At 37.5% G+C, this 12,915-nt stretch overlaps 1 protein-coding gene across 1 annotated transcript in view; it reads right to left on the minus strand.

The window, feature by feature from the left end:
• The window catches only part of slc36a1 (solute carrier family 36 member 1), a 56,023-nt gene that overhangs the window by 36,789 nt on the left and 6,319 nt on the right, over nt 1-12,915 (minus strand). The window contains 8 exon segments of the mRNA XM_038295412.1: nt 1,072-1,170; nt 4,455-4,682; nt 6,627-6,711; nt 7,712-7,801; nt 8,866-8,954; nt 11,737-11,781; nt 11,783-11,828; nt 11,916-12,030. Of these exon segments, the coding sequence (XP_038151340.1) occupies nt 1,072-1,170; nt 4,455-4,682; nt 6,627-6,711; nt 7,712-7,801; nt 8,866-8,954; nt 11,737-11,781; nt 11,783-11,828; nt 11,916-12,030 (797 nt within the window).

Below are 12,915 nucleotides of genomic sequence, written 5' to 3' on the forward strand. Positions count from 1 at the left end.
GATGAAAAACTAATCACATTTTGTGAATGTATTCAAATTACAGTCAGAGCAAAATGCAGAAAGCATTAAACATTTCCAGCCCTGTGAAGGTTGGTCACTGTGATGCAGGAGGAAAAAAATAGAGAGGAAAAAAAAAACAAGTAGCAGGAAGAGTTGAAATTGGATCCAGAGGTCAGCGAAAAACCACAGCATGTTCAAGTTTTCATTCAACAATCAGGTGGAAGATTATGACCAGTGTAGACACTCGGATGGCCTGCTGTGTGGCCCTACACTAATCAAAATGTGATGCACACTTTGCTTTGAACAAGCATTAACTTGTTAAAACAATTGAAGCTAGCGCCATCTGTTGGATCGAACCACGCCACTGCAGACCAGGATAACCCAACTACTGCTGATCATGTTATCTTACCATCATAGTTCAGACCGTAGCAATCCTATTTAACATGCTAACTTGCATCATTCGATGTTTACTTGCTGCATAGAGATGTTCAGTTTTATTCCATTGTCAGATGTCCTTATTTTTGCCGGCTTGGTCCATTTCTCTTCATTTTGAATACAAAAAACTCTACATTTCATTCCTGCTGTTTTCCTGATGTTCGCTTTGATTTCAAACGGAAGTATCTGCTCCAGCTTTCCAGATTTATAATAAAGCATGAATAGCAGGTGTGATTCAGTGGTTTGCATTATAAAACTCTGCACATCCACAAAAAGAGTAAGGTTAAAACAACCAGCTGCTCTGGTTGGATCAGTGCAGGTGATCTTATCTGGATCAGTAGAATAATCTACACATCCTGATAAGAGCCTTTCACTTCTGGATTAAAAAGAGCTTGATATCTTAATTACTTTAAATAAGAAAAGACTTGCATTTGTTTTCAGACAAATTATTTTGATCTTAATTTGCTGTGCTTTGGTGCTTCATGTTTTTTTATTAAGTTAAGAATAAGTTGACATTGAGATTAAATATTAGAAGATAAATCATTTATATTTACTGCCAGCTTAACAATAAAAGAGTTTGCTGAAGTGTTTCTTTTTACTGTTTTTTGGCTTGTTTATCGCTGCTGTTTCACTTACCACTCCGATCCCTTCAAAGGCAAAGATGGCCGTCCCAAAAAACAGAGGATAGTCCTTCCATCGGCCAACCTTTGGTAGATCAATGGGGTACGTTATGTTCTGTGAGGATGTAAAACAGAATCCCAGCAGATTAATGGCATGTTTTAAACATGATTGATATCATTCAAAGGCTTTCTGAATGCTAATGGGAGACTCGTTAAGGCCAAATACCAGGCAACTGCTTCACATCTACCCAAATCCAATCGCCAGCGAAGGGGTCCTCTCCACAGATTAACGGCTGTCATATTACGCTGAGACCTTGTTCAAAGAGGACATCCCACCTTCTGCCCGCTGAACTCATTTGCTGCCTGAGGCCTGCAAATTACCTTTGCTTGCAGAAATTATTCAACACAATCACTGGGCTCCGACAGCTGCAGCGAAATAGGCAGGATAATATGTTGAACTGCTATTACTTGGTAAACAAGAAAAAAGAAAACATCTGGGAGAATGAGGGATAATGCTAGCTATTAACGTGTTTTCTTTCTCTCGCTGAAGGACAATCTCGTATTCAAAGGATGTTCTTGTTAAACAGCAGCTTTGATCTACATGTAGTCTAAGTCCTCACATGATAAATTTGATCTTAAAATGTCAAACTGGGGCAGGTTCCTCAGTGTAATGATAAAAGCACAAACCACAAGGTCAAAACTGAGGGGAAAAAAAATCTATAACTGCTTTTTTTCAGATTGATATGTTTTCCTCTACTTTAGTGTTGCAGATCCAGCTTATGGTCCATATCCTGTATCATAATCCTAGATGTTTGTCAGGTTTTTGATGCAAGAAAATGCTTTGTTCTTACGGCAAGGCCCTTCACCTGGGAACATTGAGTACTGTATATCTGCAAAGTGCAGAAGCAAGATGGTGGAATACTCTAAAGGCATATGAAAAAACTTCTCTTCTCCGGTTGTCCTGTTGTCATAAAAAACAAACAAAACAAAAAAACTCCAAATCCAATCAGCTGAGAAGCCACAACAAGGAGAGATGGAGCACAGTGGGGGTTTATGGTGCTTGGATGCAAACTTCTATTGAGAAAAGTTCACCCTGAAGTATTAATTCAAAAGCAATCACAGGAATATTGATCTTTTTTCCCCCTATAGACTGAAAGAGGAGTCATATTTTCATACAGAGAACATTTTTACATCAGCACCAATAAGCCAAGTGAAAAAGATCTCCGTTCTCCTGCACCACTAAACATGATGACATTCTCATTGATCTGGATATATCTCACCGTTTGGAAAGCAGATATTAATGCTCAGCAGTAACGTGAAGAAATTTGCTCCACATGTGACAATGAAAGCTTTCTCAAGGAGGGACATTTTAGTGTTGATTTGGATGTGAGGTGCAGAGTGGATGGGGTCTCTGAGGAACCAGGCAAACTACAGGCTATAAACCCTCCAAGATTAAAGCAGATGACCGTGGTATTAAAAGCAAAGTGGGTAGGAGTAAACAGAAAGTTTAAGGTCAGCATTCTTCTAAGACATCAAAACATTTTCACATAGTGAATGACAGAATATAGTAAATCTCTGAATAGGGTTAATCTGAATCCATTATTTAATGACGATCCAAAATATCCTCCTCATCTTGTGGGAATATTTCCTGCCTATAAATGAGCTAGAAAACAATTGAGTTAATGAGATCCGAGGTAAGCAGGTCATAAAACTTTAAACTCAAGATTCACTTCAGAATGAGGTCATGTTAAACAGACCTATTTCCACCTAAACTTGTAGAAAATCTATTATTTGCTACATGTTTTATCTGCCTTTCTGTTCCCACTATGACATTGTCTGATCCTGTGACCTACTTTGCTAATAAAGTTTAATTCAGAATGCTGCTGATCTCAACACAAAGAGAGAATAAAACCACAGATATAGAGAAAGAATCTGGACAGCTAATGAAACTTTTCCAGTTGGTGACGTGAACCTCCAGCCAACATTTAGAGGTGATGATAGATGCATCAATAATGTCCCTGTCCACACATTTAAAAATGAAATCTGTCTATATATAACACATATGTCAAAGTCATCCGGCCCGCGAATTGTTTATCCATGGCCCCTTGGATGATATTTAATTACCATTAGAACCAGCACACAGGCCACTGTGACTTTGCGGGCTGCCGTTGCATTGTGGGGAATATAGTGTTGCTGCAGTTGTGTTGCACGCACCTTTTTTAAAGAACCTCTGGCTGAATTCTGGGTCCGCTGCCGTGATTTCTCACAAAATTTTTACATTTCTTTGTGCAAGACGTGATTTTTCTTCGAAGGAAGTATTGTTTTGTCTCTGTGCCATAGATTTTTGTACTTCATTTCATTTATTCATATTTTTCAGTTGAATGGACACAGGGGAAAATGCAGATATTTAAGAGCCATGAGAGAGAATACAACAGATTTTTTTCTTTTTACTCCATTTTACTATTTGAAAGCAATGATCGGTAGGATCATAGAGCAGCTCAGTAGTGCATTTTCAGTTTATAATACATGCACTTTCATTTATGTATTTATCTTAATAAGTTTATTAATCTAAAAAAAGTTTATTAATAATATTAATATTTAGTTAGTTAACTTAGTTCAATAGGCTATGTTCATTTCAATATGTTTTAATAAACATTTAACCAGTCCGGCCCTCGGCATGTAGCAAACTTGTTTTTTTGGCCCTCGGTGTATTTGAGTTTGACATCCCTGATATATATGAATTCAACCAATCTCACTATATGTCTCTGTAAAATGCCTTGAGATTGTGAATTGGTGCTATATAAATAAAGGGAATTGAATAAAAAATTATTCTGTATGGAATGCTTATTTATAAAAAATAAAAAACTCACATTTACTGATTTTAAAGAAAAACTGCTTCACTAGTGTGGATTAGACGTCCGTGAGGCTCCTGCTGGAAAATATATGTTTTTACCACGACTTTCATTTAAATATATTAACTTATATGACTTTGATTTGTTTTTCCTAATGAGCCTTAAAAAATTGTTTTCACTTTTGTTACTGGTTGTTTTTCTAGACAGACCCAATCAAGTCTTTTCTGCACCAGATGGGTGGAGGACATCTGGATCCTGTGAGAATCCTTAATGGATTTGGCTTTCAGCAGAACCTCTGCTGATCTTTCTGACTAGAGGGAAATCATGTCATCCAGACCCAAAACGAGGCCAGGAAATGCAAATCCAGGCCTCTCCTGACAGTTTGCCCTCACAGAGGCGCCACATGCACACATGAGTCAGTGGGAGCATTTTCTGCCACATGCTGTTTCAAACTGAGATTGATGAGTTTGTCTTCCACATGTGTAAACACAACCCAGAGAGTGAGGTTGATGACTAAATAAATTGGAAAAAAATATTAGCTGATTACCACGAGAGAATAGATGTAGATCAGAATCAGACTGGCGGTCATGACCAGGTTTGCGATGAGAGAGAGCGGAGCCAAGTACTTCAGGTCGGGAGTGAAAACCAGGAGGATGACGAAGGGCAGGAAGATTAGCATGTAGATACGAGAGTCAAAACTGGGGACCAGGACGTCCGTCTGGTTGGTGTGGTTCACCGGGCAGATGAATGTGGTGGCGTTTGCTGCTTCCACCACCTTAGGAGAAAAATAAAACAATTCAAACGCGAGATGAAAGGTTAACTGTGTTGAAAATAAAGGAACTTTAGGTGTATAATGAACTCATTTAGCTATAGAGAACTATAACACCTGAAGATTTCTATGGTTTTATTATTATAATTATTATTATATTATTATTGACGTGAAACATGATGTAGAATAATCTGTACTGGTTATTTCAATCCAGATTTTAGAGTCTTTTTGAAACTGTTCTTTCTTTTAATGCACGGTGTGCAGCGATGTGTAACCCTCCGTCATTTTCTTCTAGGTTGAACCCAAAGCCTGGCCTGGATCAACAGACTTGCAGGTTTTCTGAATATCTTAATTGTCCTGCAGCTTTTATCAGTTACCTTCACTCCAATGGTTGGTTACTTTCAGTTTTTTTTGTTCTGACCAATTACTTAATTGTTAAAAGCCTCCCTCCCTCATGTGATAAACCAGTGTTATGCCAATGAATAATGGAAAACTCCTCCATCCCATCACCAATCAAATTCTCAAAATGATGCAAAAATTAGTAAATAATGACAAACAGAAAGCAGGATTTTAGGTCCTAAATTAATCCCTAAACAGTTATTAACTAAAAACCTGCCATGCAGCACACTTTCTGAGATTTTTTTTCCTGACATGACCTGAAGACACTTTTTTTCCTAGATAGTTTGCTTAGTCTTGACACTTTTTTCTAGTTATCACCTCTGACCTCTCTAAGGAGGAGAGATAAAGAGTGGAAGAAAACCAGAATTCAAACTAAAACCTTATCTATTGATCAGGAATACTTTTAAAGATTATAGAATCCGACCCCTTGAAAGATCTCAGTCCCAAAAAAGAGAAAAAAAACTAATAGATGCATTGAATATTTTGGACAACACATGCTATAACAATTAGGTCGGCTTTAAGTAAATCATCTTGCGGCTATACTTGCCGACAGCAACCCAATTTTTGAGTTGACTCAAGTCTTTTTAGAAGTGTGTAGAAGAGAGAGAAGCTCAGAGAAAGAGGACAATTAACAAGTAAATATTACCACCTAGTGGTGGGAAGATGCACTACATGAGTGTGATTTCTTCAAGAAAGCACATGATTATCATAGTAAAGCATTTTCCACCAGTTTCTATAGATTTTTCTTGCGAGATGCAAACAAAATGAGAAATAATTGACCTTTAAAGTGTTTTAAGAATTCCAGACAAACAAACAAGGAATCAATCATTGGTGAAGAGTTCAGAGGTTTAAAGGTGAACTGATGCCATTGCAGTGACCTCATGGGCGAGCACATTTCATCACACGCCTCAGTAAGAAGAAGAACATTTTTTAAACAATTTTACTATATTGTTTTGGAATTTCTGTATTTGATTTACTGTAGGAATGAATGAAATCCTTATATATAAGGATACAATCTAAATATCTTGGCTGAAACATTTCACATTTCCAGTGAGCACGATTCAACTAAAGGATAAATATTGTAAAAATATGAATGCAAGGGAGTGTAAGGATGTTGGGAATCCAAATGATCAAAACACTATAACCTGAAATGGATGTCCACCAAAAGGTTTTGGGGTTTTTTCCACCCAACACTGCTGCAAAGGCAAACCTGCTGCTGCTATTGACCTTCTAGCTTATCTCTATAACCTTTGAATGGGAGTATCTGTATACATATCTTTTTAAAACTTCCATTCTAACTAAAGGTGTGACCTTTGGGAATCTAAGGATACAGATCCAGCTCTGCATTTCTATGTGTCTGCTATTTATAATCCAATCATTTACACAGATTTAGTCTGATATGCAGAAATACGATGGTTATATTTCAGAGGACAGGGTGACCTGAAACGTCAGGCTGACAGAGCAAAGATGATCCCCAAACATTTTCAACTGGTATCGGCAGGAGGCAGAGGAAAAACAGGGTGTGTTATAAGGAGTGTGTGTGATCAGGACCTGCTTGACATTGTCACTGAGGAAGACGAAATAGACGCAGCAGAAACCCATCTGGGTGATGATAAGGAACAAGTTCACCGTCCACCTGAGACACAGAGAGAGAGGAGCAAACAGAGCCAGAGGGAAAAGGAAAAAAACAGATGTTACCTTTAAAGGTTCAGACAAATTAACTGACGGCAACTTTACCAGATTATTAGTATACCAGACTATAACTATACCAGATCCCTGACAAGCTGGCCAAAAGGAATATTCCACACTTTCTTCTCACTCCTTAATTTGCATAAAACATAAATATATTCACTGCATAGAAAAAACAGGCTCACTGGTGGAGCAGAAAACTAACCAACTCATACCAGCTGTTTAAAAGCTAAAATATTTTCTACAAAAAGCACATTAAAACTACAACAAATCTATTTTAATATGAAACAAATAGTGCAGATAAATTAAGCACATATATCTATTATAACTAATGTTATGCTGATATAAGGAATAGTTGCTGCTTCCCTGTTTTTAATAACAACCATAGATCTTATTGTATGTTTTATTATAGATTATATTAGTAATATAATGAAATAAAACCAATATAATATAATCTATAGAGGTTTATCATCATATGAGAATCTGATACCAGCCGATGATCGAACCAGATCTATTTTTTTTTTGTTTTACTGATGCTTAAAGTCTAGATATTTTGCAGCAATGTGTTCAAAACTAAATTTCTGCATGTGTAATTAGGCCAAATATAAATATTTAACAGGAGAGAAGTTAGACAAGAACATTTTACCTGAATAATCAATGAAATGTTTTCATTCATACAATGTACTTCTTTCCAATTTTTTTTTATTATTATTGTAGACATTTTATTAAGTTAACTTTCTATTTTGAAAAAAAAAAAAAAATCAAATTTTTGTTCTTTTTCTAATAATAACAGCCGTTATTTTGTGGAGACTTAACTATATCTCATGTGAGAATTTACTGTTGAGAAATTATATTTAATTTTGTTTCTTCAGCCAATCCCTGTCTGGGATATTTTGGGATGTGAGTGAAGATTCAAGTGATTAAAAGAGGCCTGACTTTCCTCTCACCTTCCCCATTGTGAATGCCTCCTCAGCCATGACACGTTCTCCATCCCGTACTGCATCACCTCTCCGTAGCTCATAGACGGCCGATTCATCCTAGAAAAACAGCAAAGAATGTAAAAACCAAATGTGGAACTTACAGAAAACCTGCTCTATAGTGGAAAAGCCTGGGATCATCAACATCAAATACACCCAATGGTACAGCAGGGTTTTAAAACTCCCTGGATGAAGGATGGGAGGGAAACAGTCAAAACACCGCAAACAGTTTCAGCCCATATGCAAGTAGATGACCACTCATACAAAGACACACAGTTTTGAGCCGATATGTGGTGCTTTTTATTAGAGGAAGTGATGACTCTACATTAAAGAAAAGAGCAGAGTCCATTTTTCATGAACACAGTGTTATGCAATCCTCAGACTGACACCGATGTGTTTCCTGACTGACTTTTAAAAGACACTCTTCATTCATGCTTCTGATCTGATTAATCCTCTTTACCTAAGTGGGCGGGGCTACAGGTGATCTTTGTGTGAACTCTGCCAAGGGAGGGACAGGTGGTGCGGGGGCTGCAGCTTGCACGCATTTTATGTGACAAAAGAGAGTTTATGTCAGTGATGTTGATCGTTCGGCTGTGGGTAATGTCAAAAACACCAGCTGCTCACTTGCAGCTCCTGATTGGTGGAGCTGATTACATTCAGCGTTTAAATGATGTTTGGGATTTGCCTGGCAGGGCTGGCGAAAGTATGATAGAACACATGACAAGCTGCTAAAGGTCCTCTGATAACTGAGCAGGAAATAGAGACTTATCTGTCTGAGAGTATGAAGTGCGCCTGTGTTGGTAGAGCACCCAACGAGCCAGACAACAGGAAACAACAAACAGAGGGGAATAAAATCCTGCTGGAAGGAAGGACTGACTTTAAACGCAGAAAATCTAACGTAAGGTTTCATCTACTGTGACCAGAAAGGATTAAATTAGCAAATAAAATTTAAGCAAACAGCAACCCTAAGAGTTAATGAAAAAACCTCAAACAAATGGTGTCTGGCCTACACCCTCCTGTGCAAAACCTGACCTAAGTAAACATTTAATGTCTCATCTCGTATGAAACCATCCTTACTTAGTATCTGCCATTTAACAACAGGCTGAGACATCATTTTTACTTACTTGTCACTGAGGTGGTGCGAACATTTGACCAGGAGCTTCATGCAGTGGACCGCAATGACTCCCATGACCAGGAGACTGATGGGTCCAAGCTAAAAAAGATCAAATCAATTTGTTATTATTTGGCATTTTTAGGTCCAAAATAAACCCAACAGTTATGCTTTTGGACAATGGGAGGAAGCTGGAGTACCTGGGAAGAACCATCATAGGGAGAGTATGTTAACTCTATGCTGAAAATAAGAGCAAGGCTGGGATTTAAGCCAGGTACATTCTTGTTGAAAGGCAACAGTGCTATCAGACATAAACTGTAAACACAAAAGGAAATAAACTTGCAAACGTAAAGCAAAGGTTAACATCAAACTAGTTCAGAAGCTCATTTTCTGATCACACAGAGACAGAAAGGTAAACAACGTAGGAGGGTTCAGTTCTGCCTCGTTCTGTCTCTCTATTTACCAGAGCCAGAACATGAGAACCATAGGTGTGGCTTATTATTTGATATTATGCTTAGTGCACCTACAAGGACCCGTGTTTAAAGAAACTCACTGTGTTCTACATCACTGAACACGTATGGCCAGATCAGAATCAGACATACTTTAATAATTCCAGAGGGAAATTACAGGGAAATAAATCTTTTAATGTAAAAGAGCAGCAATATATAATATATATAACGATCAAAGCTTTAGTCTTACTTTAAACATGTCAGTAAAGATGGTCATCCTGAACGTTCACAGCTTGAACATCTCAGATTGCAGCAAATTAAAACAGAGCTCTGATGTATTGCAATGCTTACTATTCAAAGTCTTATAAAAGTAGCTCTTAGAACTTTGAACCAAAAAGCTTTTGTGGTTCCAAAAAAAATCAAACTTTACCAAATGGAAAAGAATAAAATAACTGAGTTTACCAACCCTAAACAAAACAAATATAACCAGGACCACACTGCGCAAAGCACAGCAAAGCCTACAGCCTCCGCTGTTCCTCCCATCTTACTCCGCTCTGACTTCCTCTGAGTTTGAGAAGAGCATGCGCTATATTATTATTAAATTTATAGGAGCACAACATGTGGAAATGAATGCTTAATTTAATATGACATATTAAAATAAAATCCCCATCAGCATCCAGCCAGCATATGTTCAGTTTCTGCCCAAATATTTTCTTTTTGTTGTGGATTTTGGTCACAGGGATAACTAAGATCATCCAAGGTTTGTGTGAACTATGTTTGTTCTCTCCTTCCAAACTCAGCATCTGTTCATTCATCCCTGTGATAAGAAATTTCTTTTAACTGGATTTGATTACACTTTTAAGCCAATCGGTATAAAATAAATACTTTGATCGAGATGAGAAATCTGCCTCCTGGTATGTTGAAGTACCAATATTTTCCATTCAATTATTTAATTAAACTTTCTTAGTTTTAGGGAATTTATAAGAATTATGCTATAATTTGTAGATATCAATTAATCGCTAAAATATTTAAATTTGACAAACCGGATCTTCTCTACGTTCTTTTTCCTGTGTAGTGCGATTGTGGATCTTGACATATCCGGACCGGAGCAAAAAATAGCTTGGCTCCGTATTTTGACGGTGACGGAGAGAGAAGACACACGTAGACGGTGACGTGCGGAGGAGTAGCGGTGGATGTGGAAGAGCTCTCATTGATTAAAATGGCAGACATGTACTCCGCACGATGTACGTGAGCAGGGCGGAGTGCTGATGGAGTATGTGGAATCTGGGGGTTAGAAGGTCTATGGAGCAGGGGAGGGTCGTGAAGCTGGCTGCTCGAAGCTGATTGGCAAACATACTTAAGGTTTTTTAACTAACAGTAGCCAGACGGCGAGGAGGTTTTCCTCATGAGTCGAGGGGGAAAAGGGATCAATTAGTCAGAACAGTCATCTTGTGCTGAACTCTTGCCATGGTTTCTGGAGTTTATTATTTCAGAGCGCTTCACAACAGCTATTTTTACCTGTTTTAGTGATGTTTTTTCATGCAATACATGACGTTGGATTTCATAAGCAACATTGAGCCTCTCATGTTTCAGTGAGCAGTAGCTCTGGTTTGCAGCCACACCAAAGTGAAGACAAAGCTGCAGCTTGCATGTAGATTCATGCAGGCTGGTAGAACTAGAAAGTTTCCACACAACAGCAAAGTCATCCTATAATTAACCCGGGACAAGCAGATTGTCAAGGAGCCTAAAACAATGAAACCCTGTAGTGAAACATCTATGTGCTTGTGGCTAATGTAGAGGAAAAAATCAATATGTACAGAAATATACAAATGTTTATAAGGCGGAGAAATTTGGCATTAGATGATCAACTATCTGATGTATGATTGTGAGAGCTGAACTTGTGCAACACTGCTGTAGCCTTGATGGGCGTCTTTAGCAACAACTTAATAAAGAGTTCATTTTAGATATAATCTCCACCATATCACTGAGTAAAGTTTCTCTAAAATTGTGATATTTTAACAGTTACAAAAATAGAGCTGTTTGCTTTTCTACAGTTTCAGTAAAGTTTATTGATCAAACTATTATTTTATTAGTTGGGAAATATGAACTAGTCATTGGTTCAGTCTGATGGGGAGAACAGAATACATCTTTCCTGATTATCAGTCTAGTCATGTAGGAAATAACTGTATTTTTTACAAATACATTTCAGAAGATTTCTCTCCACTTGTTGCGCAAACAGCAGTTTTTAAAGCTTAGACCACAATCTGTCACTTTACTGCCACTCATGTCTGTTTTATTATAGTCAGCAAAGTACCACTGTCCTTTTCTGTTTGTATCCTACAGAGAGAGGAATGTAAGCAGAATCTAATTTTCAAAAGCCAGACCTCTGCTCTTACCTCTAACTATTAGATAATAAAGTCTATTTTTTTGCTTACCACCAGGCCTGCATTCTTCACAGCCAGAGGCAGCCCCAGCAGACCGGGTACCAATATTCCCTTTCAGAAGATGGATCAGAGTCTGACAGAAACTGCAAAATTGGGGGAATTAAACAAATTTCATTAAGCCGTTACCCAAAAAACTTCAAAAATGTTTTGTTCTATTCAATTTTACTCACGAGGTTCCGGCTCTTCCTCCGATCCGCTCATAGTTCCGCTGAGGTCTTGATGGTCCAGGAGGAGACGGACACAGGGCATCCAATTCTGAGGGGTTTTGGTCCGAAAAGAGAGAACCTGCCACATGGGGAAAAAATGGAATGAAAAGTCTTTTCACATGCCATCTTGAACTGGTGTTAAGAAACAGTTTTCTTCCTGCCAGACTAAGGCAATTAAGAGCTGCAGAAAATAATCACATTCTTCAATGTTTGCACGTTTAGGAACAGTTATACCTTAATTTTATGTCCTTATGAGAGAACTTCCTGTAACATATAAACCACTCAGTTTGTGCTGAGTGCAGCAGGGGAACAAAAAGGTCTGTTTAAAAGCTCAGCAAAAATAATGATAAAACATCAAGACCAAAAAGGTTAGCAGCGTTACTCTACGTTTGACTGCCCTTTGTTCTGATGGCAGCAAAAAATGTGGAAAAATCAGGCATTAATAGGTGATAAAACAAGTAACTGATATAACTGATCCATGCATATCAGATGAAAAAGAAAACGCAAAAAAACAGCGACATTAAAAACATAAATATTTATGGGTTGACATGGAAGAAGGATCAATTGGTGGATTTCATGTTAGTAACCAGACACAACTATTCACCATGAAAGCTAACTCAATGTGAGAATAGAATACAAATGTTTTCGGCATGGAGATAACTGAAAAAGATCAACAAAAGCCAGTGTAAAAAATTGTAATGGTTCGTTTCTTTGGTTTTTCCATCTAAAAACAAAAATCAGAGAATGCAAATAACTTTTTTTTTTATCTAAATGCTTAAAAAGAAATTAACACTGAACTAATTAAAACTCAACAATATTTATTTTTTCCTGCAGCTATCTTATGTCAACAAAAATTATACAGCTCTTTAATTTGTAGTAAATTGTTGATTCCAAATATTGATCACTGCATCAGTTCCAGTTTAAAATTTCAGCTGAAGATTAAATTTAGTAGAGGTTTGTCTCT

The sequence above is a fragment of the Cyprinodon tularosa genome, unplaced genomic scaffold (genome assembly GCF_016077235.1).
Source record: "Cyprinodon tularosa strain WSP-4 unplaced genomic scaffold, ASM1607723v1 ctg355, whole genome shotgun sequence".
Lineage (NCBI taxonomy): Eukaryota > Metazoa > Chordata > Actinopteri > Cyprinodontiformes > Cyprinodontidae > Cyprinodon > Cyprinodon tularosa.